Genomic DNA, 13,232 nt, shown 5'->3' with positions numbered 1-13,232 from the left:
ATTTAAAAGTGGGTCCTCTCACGGGACAGTATTCAAAATCGGGTCCTCTCACGGGACAGTATTTAAAATCGGGTCCTCTCACGGGACAGTGTGTTGAATCGGGTCCTCTCACGGGACAGTATTTAAAATCGGGTCCTCTCACGGGACATTATTTGAAACCAGGCCCTCTCACGGGACAGTATTCAAAATCGGTCCCTCTCACGGGACAGCAAGTTGATTCGGGTCCTCTCACGGGACAGTATTTAAAATCGGGTCCTCTCACGGGACAGTGCGTTGAATCGAGTCCTCTCACGGGACAGTTATTAACTCTCACGGGACAGTTATTAAAATCGGGTCCTCTCACGGGACAGTGTGTTGAATCGAATCCTCTCACGGGACAGTATTTAAAATCGGGTCCTCTCACGGGACAGTGTGTTGAATCGGGTCCTCTCACGGGACAGTGTGTTGAACCGGGTCCTCTCACGGGACAGTGTGTTGAACCGGGTCCTCTCACGGGACAGTAAGTTGATTCGGGTCCTCTCACGGGACAGTGTGTTGAATCGGATCCTCTCACGAGACGGTATTTAAAATCAGGTCATCTCACGGTACAGTATGTTGAACCGGGTCCTCTCACGGGACAGTATCTAAAATCGGGTCTTCTCACGGGATAGTATTTAAAATCGGGTCCTCTCACGGGACAGTGTGTTGAACCGGGTCCTCTCACGGGACAGTATCTAAAATCGGGTCTTCTCACGGGATAGTATTAAAAATCGGGTCCTCTCACGGGACAGTGTGTTGATTCGGGTCCTCTCACGGGACAGTGTGTTGAACCGGGTCCTTTCACGGGACAGTATCTAAAATCGGGTCTTCTCACGGGATAGTATTAAAAATCGGGTCCTCTCACGGGACAGTGTGTTGATTCGGGTCCTCTCACTTTGAATTCTCTCTCTCGAGAGTGATCTAGGGCCATTAAGTTGCCCCCTCCACTTTTACTTTTGTTTGCAGTGTAACGCTTAACAAACGGTTACTAACACCATTGGCACCAAAATTGTCAAGATACATTCACTTTATTTTCGATAGTATGAGTCAGTCTATACACTAAAAATTTAAATTTCGATAGCTGTGGTTCTGTTTTCTCTTGATCCGATCTTCATTATTTCATTTAATGTTTCGATTTGATGATATCATTGATCTGAAATAATAAAATTACGAACAAATTTCGATTATTAACATGTTCTTAACATTATTTTGAGTGTATATAGTAACCGATCGAGTGCAGTTTCTTTCGACATTTCGTCTATGAAATGCAAAGTTTTCATTTTCCATCGGGACCTGTGACGGGACAAGGATGTCCCGTCACAGGCCCCAGGTCCTCTCACGGGACATGCTGCATAGCTGCAGTTTAACCTGTTTCCATACAGCGGCTTCGAATGTTCTCTTTATGATATCAATTAATGTTCTTGTTATTATATAGAAATGTATCTATAGTTCTGTCTATAGTCGTTCGTAGCGCGTTTATTTCCATTCATGAAGGTGCGTGAATAAAATTCAATTGAATGCAAACGCTGGCACGCGAGTAGAAGCTATTAGCGAGTGCGCATCGTCAATTACGCAGGTGGGCACCAGATGGCGAGCTGTGATTGATTGTTGACGAATGGGTTTCCCCACCCAATCACACATGTAACCGTGTACACTCGCTGTTTAACCGTGTCGCGGTGACATCTCACACTTCATCTTATCAACAGCCGTCCTCTAGCTCTCTAAGTCTAAAGCTCCCATAATGACCGTTCACACCCGATTTGAAGTGTTCCAAGCCTTGTTTGTGGCCGGCTTATTATTATGCGTGCAAGAAGTGTCGTGCGGCGGAGGTGCAGATATCGACGAAGCCGAAGACGGGAAGAGTGGAACGCTTTCGTTTTCACCGCCTGATTTGAATGACGAGGAAGCTCACAGTCCGTGGATGCCCGGACAGCTGAAATGTGACGGTTGCAAGGCTGTTTCTTATCAGGTAAGACTTTTTGGAAATTGGGTGAAGTTTCAGCTATGACTTTCATTTTCAATCTTAATTAATTCGAAAATTTTGAAAATATAGGAAATCTGAAAAAATTATGTGAACAATATGAACATTTAGAAAAAATAGAAAAGCCTATGATGGATTTGAAAAAATGTCAAAATTCCAGAGTTCATCAATTTAACTGTGCCTCTCTTCCAGCTTTACACGGCTTTTAAAAAGGGATACGATTTGAAGAAATCTCTGAAAGGGAATCTACCGGAATCAGATATTACTGAGATTGTTGAAGATGTTTGCAATGGTAAAAAAACATTTGAGAGGTAAAAAATGTGAATTGATTTCAGTGTTTAGGGATTTAATTAGAATTATTGTTAACTAATTTATTCGTTGATGTCCTGTTGATGGATGAATAGGGTTAAGTTCGACTCGAAAATGTTTCATTTCAAGTAAACTTGAGCTGTCAAATTATAACTCTCACTTTGGAACTGAGGCAGGACTTGAAAAAAAAACCAAAGATTCTTGGAAAATGCATGAAACAGCATGGAAAAGATTATTCGATATTGTTTAGCCTATATAGATGATAAAGTAGTCGAGTGAATATTGAAAAATTTGGCTAACAAAAAAACTTTGGTAAATTTAAGTAGTCTCTTTGTGCATTATAAATCTGTCCTAGAGCTATACTTAAAATACAGACATTTAATAATACGGCTATTTAATGTAGTAGGGGATTATTTGCGGTTTTGATAATGAACTGGTTTTTTAAAAGGTTTCTCTTTCCCTGTATTTTATAGTTATGGAGTAAAGGTTATAAAGAAGGTATCGTATTTATCAGGACCAGGACTTAAGGAGAGAGCTTCAGGGCCGTCTGTTATGCAAGGCGGGGGCAAGTGGCCAGCGAGGTAAATATGTCAAAACCCTCCCAACAGAATCCTTCCTATTGAAAAAACAGTCTAGGCCAGAATTCATATCATAAAAAAGACTGCCAGAATTCATCCCCCTCTAACCACATACGTAACTCCTTTTGTACATTAATTCATGACCAGACTGCCCTTTATTGCAATTGCTACACAATATTTCGCTGCATTGTGTGCATTTGGCTTGATAGGATCAATAATAAATACATGTGAATTCAGTCTACTCTTTAGTTATCCACTGATGAAAATGCTTTACGAACAAGGTCTTAGTTTCGTAAAGAAGAGTTTTACGTCCCAACTGCGAGTAACAGTGTAACCCTAGTGGGTCTTAAGAGATGGCCAGGGCCTCCTATTGGTTGTTATGGCTCACAACCTGGGTCCAGTTTCACAAAAAAAGGATTAAGGCCTAAATCGATTGAAGATTAACTGAATTAATGATGAAATTGAATCGATTTAAGAGTTAAATTTTTTTGTGAAACTGGGCCCTGACTATGTTAGCAGAGCTTAGTCCACGTATGTGTCTCGAACGCCAACGCCAGAGGTGGTTTCAAACTAGGGACCTCTTGGTTCCCAGTCCTCCACTCAACCCACTGAGCTAACTGCACAGGACAGGTGCTTCTTGAAACGTAAGATGATATGCTTTCATCTGTTACAGGTTACACGATATGTGCGATGAGTTCCTCGGCGAAATCGGAGACGTTGAAATGTATGACGTATTCAAACAGAAACCCGACGAACGGCAGCATCTCGAGGACTTTCTCTGTTACAACGACGCGCACACGTTACAGGGAGTTTGCACTAAATCGGAAGGCGTCAAACGCTGGAAGGATGAATTGTGATAACATTATCATTAACATTGATATTACTGAATCTCTGAGATAATTTCCAATCCTCATTTATGTCATTTCACATTTAATTGGATATGAAAAACTTATGATTGAAGTGAGCAGATTTTCTAGTTTCCCTGGACTCAGATACTTTTGAGTTAAAGTCAACCTTAAGTTAAATTTCAAATATGGATCAATTGCATCCTGAAGTATGTTTTTGGTTCAATTATTAATGATATAAAATCATCAAGGACATTCCAGTTTTCCTGACCTTAGGAATAAACCGAAGTTGTTAATTATTAGATAGATGTTCTTTGTAATTTGTAAGCATTGCTTACCATATTTTCTTATTAAATGTAGTTAGTGTTAGCGTTCCTTCATGACACGTACAATAAGCCATGGATTCCAGTAATTTTTCAAGTTCATGGGTGTACTATATAAATATAACTGGGCTTTTTATCAATACCCCTAGAGCTGGTTTTGTAGACCAATTCAAACTGTTTTATCCATTTGAGTTCAAGGTTCAAGTTAAAACTGGTTGAAAAAACCAAACCAGATCATCTGGTGAATGGGGTAGGGCCTATATCTCTTATAGTTTAACTAATCTTTCAAATGACTCGTATGTGTATCTGTGATTGATAGATAGATGTGTATATTTAGATCTAAGTATATTCCTACAATTCGATTGTTGGTTTTACAATCGATATTTCCTCAGCTGTTACTGCTATATCTTTGTATTCATTATTATCCTTTTCCTTTTGTATCCTTTATACCGGTACGCTGTTTTGAATAAAAACCTTTTCATGGTAAATGAATTGTTTTCGATTGTACATGTCATAACTGGACTAGGGGGTCCCAGAGCATCTTTATGACGGCTTCGCAGATTTAAGGATTCAGTCGTGAAGTTAAGTAGCTTTGCTTGGTATTTTTCGAACGGCACTAGAAATCCAATATGAAGTGGATATACCACTGAACCAGACACCTCAACATCTGTAATCCTCAATTCCTCGTATTGAATCTAGCGAAATAAAACCACAAAATTTAACACAGAAATGAATACGAGTTTATTTACAAATGACATCAGGATAATGTAAAGAATTTATAGTCAATGGCAACCAGTACAATGTGTATAAGACTAAGATAGTCAATGGATACAGGTACAATGTATACAAGGCTATGAGTCAATGGATACAGGTACAATGTATATAAGACTAAGATAGTCAATGGATACAGGTACAATGTATATAAGACTACGAGAGTCAATGGACACAGGTACTGGTTTTTACTGATTTCTGATATACAAATCTCAATCTATAATACAGAAGATATGATCGCCATAAAGCGTACAAAGGAATGGAAACAGAAACATTGCGTCATTTTAATAAAAAGCTGATGTTTTGAAGGGATATTACTGACGTTTACCAACAAGTGTGTAGCCATCTATCTATAGCCATCATACAGTGGACTCCTTCGATCTATCTCGGTAAACAACTCAAAAACTTTCAATATCACGAAAATATTTACAATCCTGCCTTAATGAACAGAGTAATGCCGAGTCAATGGTAGTGCGCTAATAAAATCATCACCAGGCCCCAGTAGCACGGTCCTGACTGAAGTTCTAAGACAGCGTTAAAATCAAATAAGTCTTAAAGCTGTAGAACCGAAATGAGCTTAGCCTCTGGCCTTAAAATCGGTCGTAAAACGAAAAAGGTCTTGGATCTAAGTCACGACTGTGCGACTGACTCCCAGTGTTTTATCAGAATGAAGCCATTTATTACACTAACAAACACAGACTCGATCTACGCTGCACTATCATAATCGGTATTTGATCAGGTTTCCATTCGTTCAACTGTATAAACACAGTTTTAAATATTTACAATACAAAAGTGAGTCGGCATCGTCGTCGGGCGGCTTCTCTCCACCGCGCGCGACGATATCATAAAACATTGGAAAAACAAGAAAATAGAAATCATAGGAGAACGCGAAACATCGCCGCCACGTGTTAAATCGCTGTAATCTATAAAATCTAATGAAGAATACGACCTGCAGAAATTAGAATCGACATGAATCAATCGGGAAAATTGACGCAACTTTTTCGCCATAATTTTTCCGATAATTTTCATACCGCAAATTTACGATTAATTTAATCAATCATGAGATATCCGTTTTGCTTCATCTTCATCCGTTTTCGTATTTCGTCATTCACCGGCGCCTTTGTGGGTCATCGTTCTTCCGTTAAAACCACGTGCGTCTGTCGCTAGTCTCGAGTCTCCTTCGTCGTCACGCAGACTGAAAAGTAACAACAACGTAACAAATTAGCCGTGTCAGCCGACCGAGCAACGTACGATTGCGTGTGGCCCACCTGCGATATTTTGCGGCTTGAGATGCGTCTAAGTAGCGGACGCCGCGGAGAGGTCGTCGAGTGCATCGTCATTGGTTACGGCGAGGTAATCCGCTCTTCATCCGCGATATAATCCAATTTTTTTTTTTTGTACGACATTTAAAAACGTCGCGGTAGAATTATCAACAGTTTGTAGTATGGAGAGTATGAACCCATAACCGTTATATTTATACCACAACATTTAAATTTGATAAAACGTTTTCTCTGAATGTTGTAGGTTTTTTTTTTCTGTTTACGTTTGAAACTGAAGTTTTGACGGCCATTTCTAATGCAACAGCACATGAACCCTCAACCTAGGCGATTCACACATAAGAAATCCAGCCTGTTTAATACTTATATTTTGGATTGAGTAATCGAATCAAAAGATTGCCTTATTTTGGCCGAAAAATTTCAATCAACGAAATAACATGAATAATCAGGGCTGCCAACCTCTGAATAGGTGCTTTCAGGAACATTCTATTGAAATATGGAAGAAAAGGCTCGAAAGGACTAGCGATCTATGGCAAGACCCTCGGTAACATTTCAAATTTCTGTATTCATCAAACGATTCAAATCGGTCCTTCTCAGGGCAAAACCGTAACGAACATACTGAAAATCAGAAACAGTTGGCAGCTCTGTATGATCTACGATGTATACCTGATATCATATGTTGCCCTTGAGTTTGTGTGTAACACTATTGACTCTTGATTCATCTTCACGTTTTCCAAACAAAATACACATCATTATCATAAATATAGGTGTCAATATAGAATTCAAGGGTCGACGAAGTGAGAATGCCCGGCTTCCGATATTTTTTAAAGTATTGAAAGTGACAGTACGTCGAAATACGTGTAATTTTAAGAAATATACTAAACAAACTAATTGTCGCGAATATATATATTTTTATAATATATATGCACTCTCCTAAAACTCAGTATTTGAGATACAGTAGAAAGCGCAAGCGCAGGCTACTAAACAAACTCTCTACGAAGGATCGAACATCACACACATAAAAACAAATCAATCTATAATTGTGTAGACAAATAGAAAACGGCGAGAGACGAGTTTTTTCTTTCTTTTTTTTTTTTGAAACAGCGTAGAAATACCTGGTAATGATCACATCCACGTTACGGAGGAGATTTCATTGTCGGTTCTGACGTACGTAACTCCCGAGGTGACGACTACCAATAACTACTCGGCCAGCAGGCCAAATTGGGACACATACAATTAGTTAGCGCTAGTTACACGTGTGAAAATTTACCGTTCGCTTTTTTTTTCACGGAATAAAAAATATATCATAACGTTTTTTTTTCACAATGAAATATCGAATCGATAAAACTTGGCGGCGGATATCGAAAAAAGACAAGATGTTTTAACAACTGCGTTTTTGATATCGACACCGCAAGACTGCGTCGTATACAGAATCTGATGTTGATTGTTGATGACGCCAGTCGGCGCGACCTGGGGCCGGTTCCATAGAAAAAGTCCAAAAATGGTTTTAAGTTCTCTGATTGGCCATAGAACGAAGATGGTCTGAAGTCGAAACATAGAATGTGTGACTGGCCTTCGGTAAATGTTGAAGTAATAAGGAATTGCAGAGCTTTCGCTGTACTTAGGCCAAAAACAGGAAAAAGCCCAATTTTACCGCCATTACAGATTCCATATACGATGCGATGGGAGACAGAACATGTAAGAAAATCTTGACTGTCTGCGGGATTCGAAGCATTTCTAGATTTCAAATCTTTGTCAAACATTGACGAGGGTCCTGCATATTTCACAATACATCGGTAGAGCAGACTTATTCGTTTCTTTTTTCTATACATGCTGTTTTTAGTTTGTTTTTTTTTCGGGGGGTTTTCACTCACCTTTCTTGCTGAAAGAAATGCGCGTTAGATTTAAAGCAGCAAGATTCCAACATTACCACAACAATTACACACGCAGCATTGGAAATAAACTCAAAACTTTCGCTGCGCGATTTACAATACAGAACTCTCCAATCAATCAGGGAATCCACAAAATCTTCTGATATTTTCCTGACCCTTTAAAGAATATTCTCTGATTCAATTATAAGACTTCAGTGGGGTATGTTCCTTACCAAATGGTTCCTTGAACCTTATCACTAGCAAGAACAACACAAAACCAAGTATTCAAATTCACTGATTTTCAAAAAGAATTTTGCCTGATATTTTCCCCTGATTCTTGACCAAAAATTTTCTGATTAAATCATAAGATATCCTCAGTTTGGGCTGGGTTTGTTCTCGAGAGGTTCCTTGCATCACCTGTCATCGACAAGTACAAGAAAACTCTAAAAATTCAAATTCTCAGACCTTACTATGAATGATTTTGAAGAAATCACTGATTTTCCGCGCTCGGAAAGTAAATCCGTAATTTTCTCTGCTTAGTTGAATACCAGAGTTCTTACTAGCCGATTTCAAGACAATCGGAATGAACTCGCGTTGTCAATCGCTTTACAGCGCGTGCGTGCGTGCATGTTGAGTGGTTAGAATCTTACTGACTCGATTAATACAACCGGCGACAATAATTAATCACTTACCTCTAAAACAATTATTCAAAGTCACCTCATTGATCTTGAGTAGAATCGGTCACAGCGCTGCTGCTGTGATCATGTGACGACACGTCCGCCTGTTTGTCTTCGCCGGGCTGCGGCGCCCCTTTCATTGGTCCGCTGTCTGAAATCATTTCAACATGACGTTTAGTTTAGGTTTACTCGTTCTACAGGGTGGCCACTTTTATTTGGCCTGCTTTTTCCCTGAGAATCCATTCAATTAACACAGTTAAATACATATCAGGTAAGACATAGACAGAAACCGATTTCAACTCAACAAATTTCCCGTGACTTATCATATAGCTTCTTTTTTTTTAAACAAAATTCCCTGAATACCTTTAAGAAAGGTAAATTCTCTGACTTTCCGTAACTGTTTTAGTTTTAGACGTGAAGCATGAATAATGAGGGATTCAAACTCACTTATTAAACGATATATATTCATCACAAATTGAAATCGAAATTTGGACCTTCAGATATCAACTTCTAATCAATTATTTAATTACTCTAGGACTGATTTAAAGTTTTTGATTGGCGAAAGTAACACTAAACACTAAGGTCATACTATTAACTAATGCACTAATAAGTGGACTAATTAAGTTTCCCTTAATTTGCTAAGTGAATTATAATTACTCAAGGACTTATTTAAAGTTTCTGATCTGCACACAACATCAGTAATTCTATATCTTATAAATCTATATTCAATGATATACAAATGAATTTCTAAGTAAAGTATTTAGGTGGTGTTAATCAAACAGTTAGGTGGTCAAAAAGGATTTTATTCGGGGGGCAATTGTCTGGGGGGCAGTTGTCCTAGAATCCTAAAATAGGTTCATCCTCGATATATTTCCACTTACCGTTGAATGCATCATTAGAAGGTTCCCTGCTGTGATCTCGAAGTTTTGAATCCGACCGCTGCTGCTGCTGGTGTTTGTCGCTGTGAGATGATCGAGAACTACGATCCCTACTCCTCGATCGTCGACGGTCTCGACTTCGCGATCTTCTGCTCCTGTCGTGGTCTCTTCTTCTTCTACTAAAAACACAGAACGCATGATAGATCAACAACAGGGTCCGATCTAAAGGAATGAAACCACTTGCCCGGGGGCAAGCATATCTGAAATTTTGCTTGCCCCCTCCAAAAGCTTCTTGCCCTACACAGGCAGTCCGATTGGTGGCACTTTCATCTGTTGTATCAAGTGGGAAAAAAGCTTCGTGACTTGAAATTGCACTAGCCTGGGGGACAAGTGATAAATGATAACCTAATACTTAATAAATGATAATATACTTGTCCCGGGCAATCGGACAAGTGCTTAGATCGGACCCTGCAACAACCGACACTTCAATCAAACATTTTGAAAGCATCAGACGACTAAAGCATAAATCTTCTTTTCTTTTTGTAAGGGTAATCTTAACCTTTCAGGGTGGCCAACAACCTCGAGGCGTCCTCGATATTTACATGTAATTATACGAAATTCCCCAAGGGAATCAGAGAAATTTCTAGGTTTAGAATGTTAACAATTCATTCATTTTTCATTGATTCATGTATTGATGAAGAAACACGTGGTCAATAGCATCTGAATTTTCTCTTTCCAGAGTTTCTGTTAAGTTTGTCAAATTCCTCGAGTTTTCCAGCTGTTCACAGTCAGTGACCACCCAACCTGCAAGCTACTGTGCAGAGAAACAGCTTACGATCAGGGAACTCGGTTAGCGTTTGGACTGAAGTTGAAAGTCGGCAGCGAATTTGAGAATCAGGGAACTAGTTACCTGTCTTTATCTCTGCTGCGACTGCGTCTGCCGCGTCTCTCTCGACTGTGCGATCGGTGTCGACTGCGACTTCGTCGTCTCCGCTCCTGGCGCTCTTTCTCGCGTTCCTCGCGTTTCCGCTGTCGATCCTGGCGTTCCTTTTCGCGTTCCAATTCGCGCGCCTCGCGTTCTTTCTGCCACATCTGTTCGCGCTCGAGTTCCTTTTGACGCTTCGCATCCTGCGCGGATAACGAAAAACAAATTAATAAATGACTTACCGCGGCAGGCGAGGATCTGGTCGACCGATACACCATCTAGCGGCGGCGTATCGAACTACTTTTAATTTACCTGTGCGTCAGCGACATATTTACGAACTTTAGCGTAACCCATATGTTGTTTTCCCATCAGATGTTCTTCTGCTCGTTGTTTCGCGTCTCCGACGATTAAAAACGCTCCGCAAACTTCGCACACCTCCATCTCTTTCATCTGCGGCATGTTCGTGTTCACCGTCTCCTACAATACATCGTTTACCGGTAATAATTAATAATACATGTACATGAAAGTTTGTAAAACTCTTAACTTATAACTCTAAAGACACGGGCCAATGGGACAAATGGCAAGGCTACGGTGGCAAGCAAGGATTCAGCGACAATCAGCGACCAGGATCACTAGTTGCACTGAGTTACCGCGCTTCAATTACCATTTCCATTTCAATTAAATTTGAGTCAACATTTTGGACTAGTAAATCAACTTTCAGTGAAATGGATACCATACACCGAGAGATTCTCAGTGAGAAACGTGAATCTCATGTCTCCCCGATGACTTGTTTGATAATATTCAGATTTGGAAGCGTAAAAATCGAGTTAGAAAGGTCATCCGAAAATGAACTGATTTTCACAACAAATAACCCATCTGGTGTTGCCGGTGGGTATCCCATTGTATGGACTTAATATTTTAAAAGCTATAGTCTCGAAATAGGGAAGGTTATCCAGTTTATTAATTTGGTTTATTGATTTCTAGTAATTTGGTGTATCCCTTACAAACATCTACCGGGAACAAAATGAGGGGGTTTTGATTTTGAATCTCCGATTTCATCGATAATCAACACACATCTCTAAAGAGAAAAATACTCTTACATTTTCCATTTGACTTCGCTCTTCAGTGAGCTGGTCGCATAATTTCATTACGCCCTGCGCTTCTTCAACTTTACCTTCACAACCAAGATTTTCTGCCTGCAACAAATGTAATCCGATTGAAACGAGCCATTTCCAGGTCAACGGAGCCAATAGCTCAACAAAGTAAAACAAGCCGGTGTGATCAAACAATTCAAATTCCCTAATTTTTCCCTGTTTTTTTTCGAGGAAAGCAAGAATTCCTTGATCAGCCTGTCACTAATAACCTCGATGAATTAAGTGCGTCGTACCTCTTGAATCAATTCGTTAATGCGTTCCGTGAGTATTTTCACTTTCTCTTCTTTAGCAGACGACTGAGTCTGCTGCACCGATTGACCTCCCATACCGCTCAGATTCAAACGCTGATGTCCGCGTTTGATCCGGCGTTCCACGTCGTTGATCATGCTCTGTAGAGATCGCAGGAATTCATCCTCGTAGCCCATCTTCTCGAATCGCGGACTGTTCACGTATCTAGTTTTTATCAAAAAGTAGAATGGAATAAATCAACATTACGACGACATCTTGCCTCTCGGTCAAATATTCTAAAATTTCGTAAGGACGGCTCGTAAATTCCCTGAGTTATTCCTGATCTTTCTATGTGATTACACAAAATTCCCTGAGCGAATAAGAGAATCTAGCTTTCAGTGCTGACTAATCAATACCCTATAGTGCTGGAAATAATTTGAAAATTTTGAAAAATTCCGCCCTAGTGTTTTGAATAACGGGAATACCATTATAATGCGTCTACACCGCGGCGCAGTGTATCGTTAGTTAATAGTATTTCACTATGTTTGACAGGTTTTGACTCCCTCAGTTTTCCAGGTCAGTGGCGCCACCCTGTTTAGTTGTCAAGGACCAGAAACTTTAGGTAGGGAACTTTCAAAACTTACTCTGCCTTCAGATTGTCATCATGCAACTTTGCACAAGGGCCTAAAAATATACAAACGTAATAATCCATCAAAATTACAATTTGTTTTAAATTCACAATTCCTTTTTTCGATGTTTACATCAGATATATAAGGAAAATTGAACGTACCTAAATCGGCTTTTGTATTGACAAATAAATCATGCGGACAAAAAGAAACCAGATAATATTTGCAAACCTGCAAGAAAATTATTACATTAAAAAATGAAACAAATGTCATATATGGAGACCAGTTGCTATCAATTCAAAAAAGACCAAAAGTGAAAAAAGCATCCCAAAAAAGTTTTTTCACATCTGATTGAATCAAATTTGATCCCTGTTGAAGTTCAATTCTCCTGATAGAATTTTTCATGTTCATCAGCTTAAATTACCATATTACAATATATAGCGTTGAAAGCAAAAATAATCTAAGGACATATTTGATCTTTAAACTGATATTGATAAACTAGACTAACTAAGCGGCGTGAGGTCAGACTACAAACTTTATCGGAATTTTAACATTTAGAGTTGAATTTAAGTAGAATCAGATCACGGTAAACATTGAAGCGAAATTTCACTGGATCAAAATCATTACTTACTTCATCATCGTTCCATCTGATTGAATTATTAAGGTCCGTGGAAGGTAGATTTCGATTTCTTCCCATCAATTCATCGAGAAGTCGCGCTGCTTCAGCGGCCGCCATTTTGCCGTTCTACCTCGCTTGCCAGAGCCAATTTA

The 13,232-nt window shown here is 39.4% G+C and overlaps 2 protein-coding genes across 2 annotated transcripts; one reads left to right on the top strand and one right to left on the bottom strand.

The window, feature by feature from the left end:
* Nucleotides 1-1,447: 1,447 nt before the first annotated feature.
* On the top strand, nucleotides 1,448-4,531 carry LOC141903900 (marginal zone B- and B1-cell-specific protein-like). Its single transcript, XM_074792275.1, has 4 exons — nucleotides 1,448-1,987; nucleotides 2,192-2,310; nucleotides 2,782-2,889; nucleotides 3,560-4,531. Exons 1-4 carry the CDS (start codon nucleotides 1,760-1,762, stop codon nucleotides 3,741-3,743), a joined length of 639 nt encoding a protein of 212 aa, XP_074648376.1. The 5' UTR covers nucleotides 1,448-1,759; the 3' UTR covers nucleotides 3,744-4,531.
* Nucleotides 4,532-4,788: 257 nt separating this feature from the next.
* Nucleotides 4,789-13,197, bottom strand: LOC141903876 (luc7-like protein 3). The gene is made up of 10 exons (XM_074792234.1): nucleotides 13,093-13,197; nucleotides 12,626-12,692; nucleotides 12,480-12,519; nucleotides 11,841-12,060; nucleotides 11,554-11,649; nucleotides 10,766-10,930; nucleotides 10,439-10,656; nucleotides 9,532-9,707; nucleotides 8,666-8,801; nucleotides 4,789-6,020 (listed from the first exon to the last, which is right to left on the bottom strand). Exons 1-9 carry the CDS (start codon nucleotides 13,195-13,197, stop codon nucleotides 8,692-8,694), a joined length of 1,197 nt encoding a protein of 398 aa, XP_074648335.1. The 3' UTR covers nucleotides 4,789-6,020; nucleotides 8,666-8,691.
* Nucleotides 13,198-13,232: the final 35 nt, after the last annotated feature.

Source organism: Tubulanus polymorphus, chromosome 4, assembly GCF_964204645.1.
Source record: "Tubulanus polymorphus chromosome 4, tnTubPoly1.2, whole genome shotgun sequence".
NCBI lineage: Eukaryota > Metazoa > Nemertea > Palaeonemertea > Tubulaniformes > Tubulanidae > Tubulanus > Tubulanus polymorphus.
Note: the sequence above shows the minus strand (reverse complement) of the source record. Positions and strands in the feature narration are given on the sequence as shown.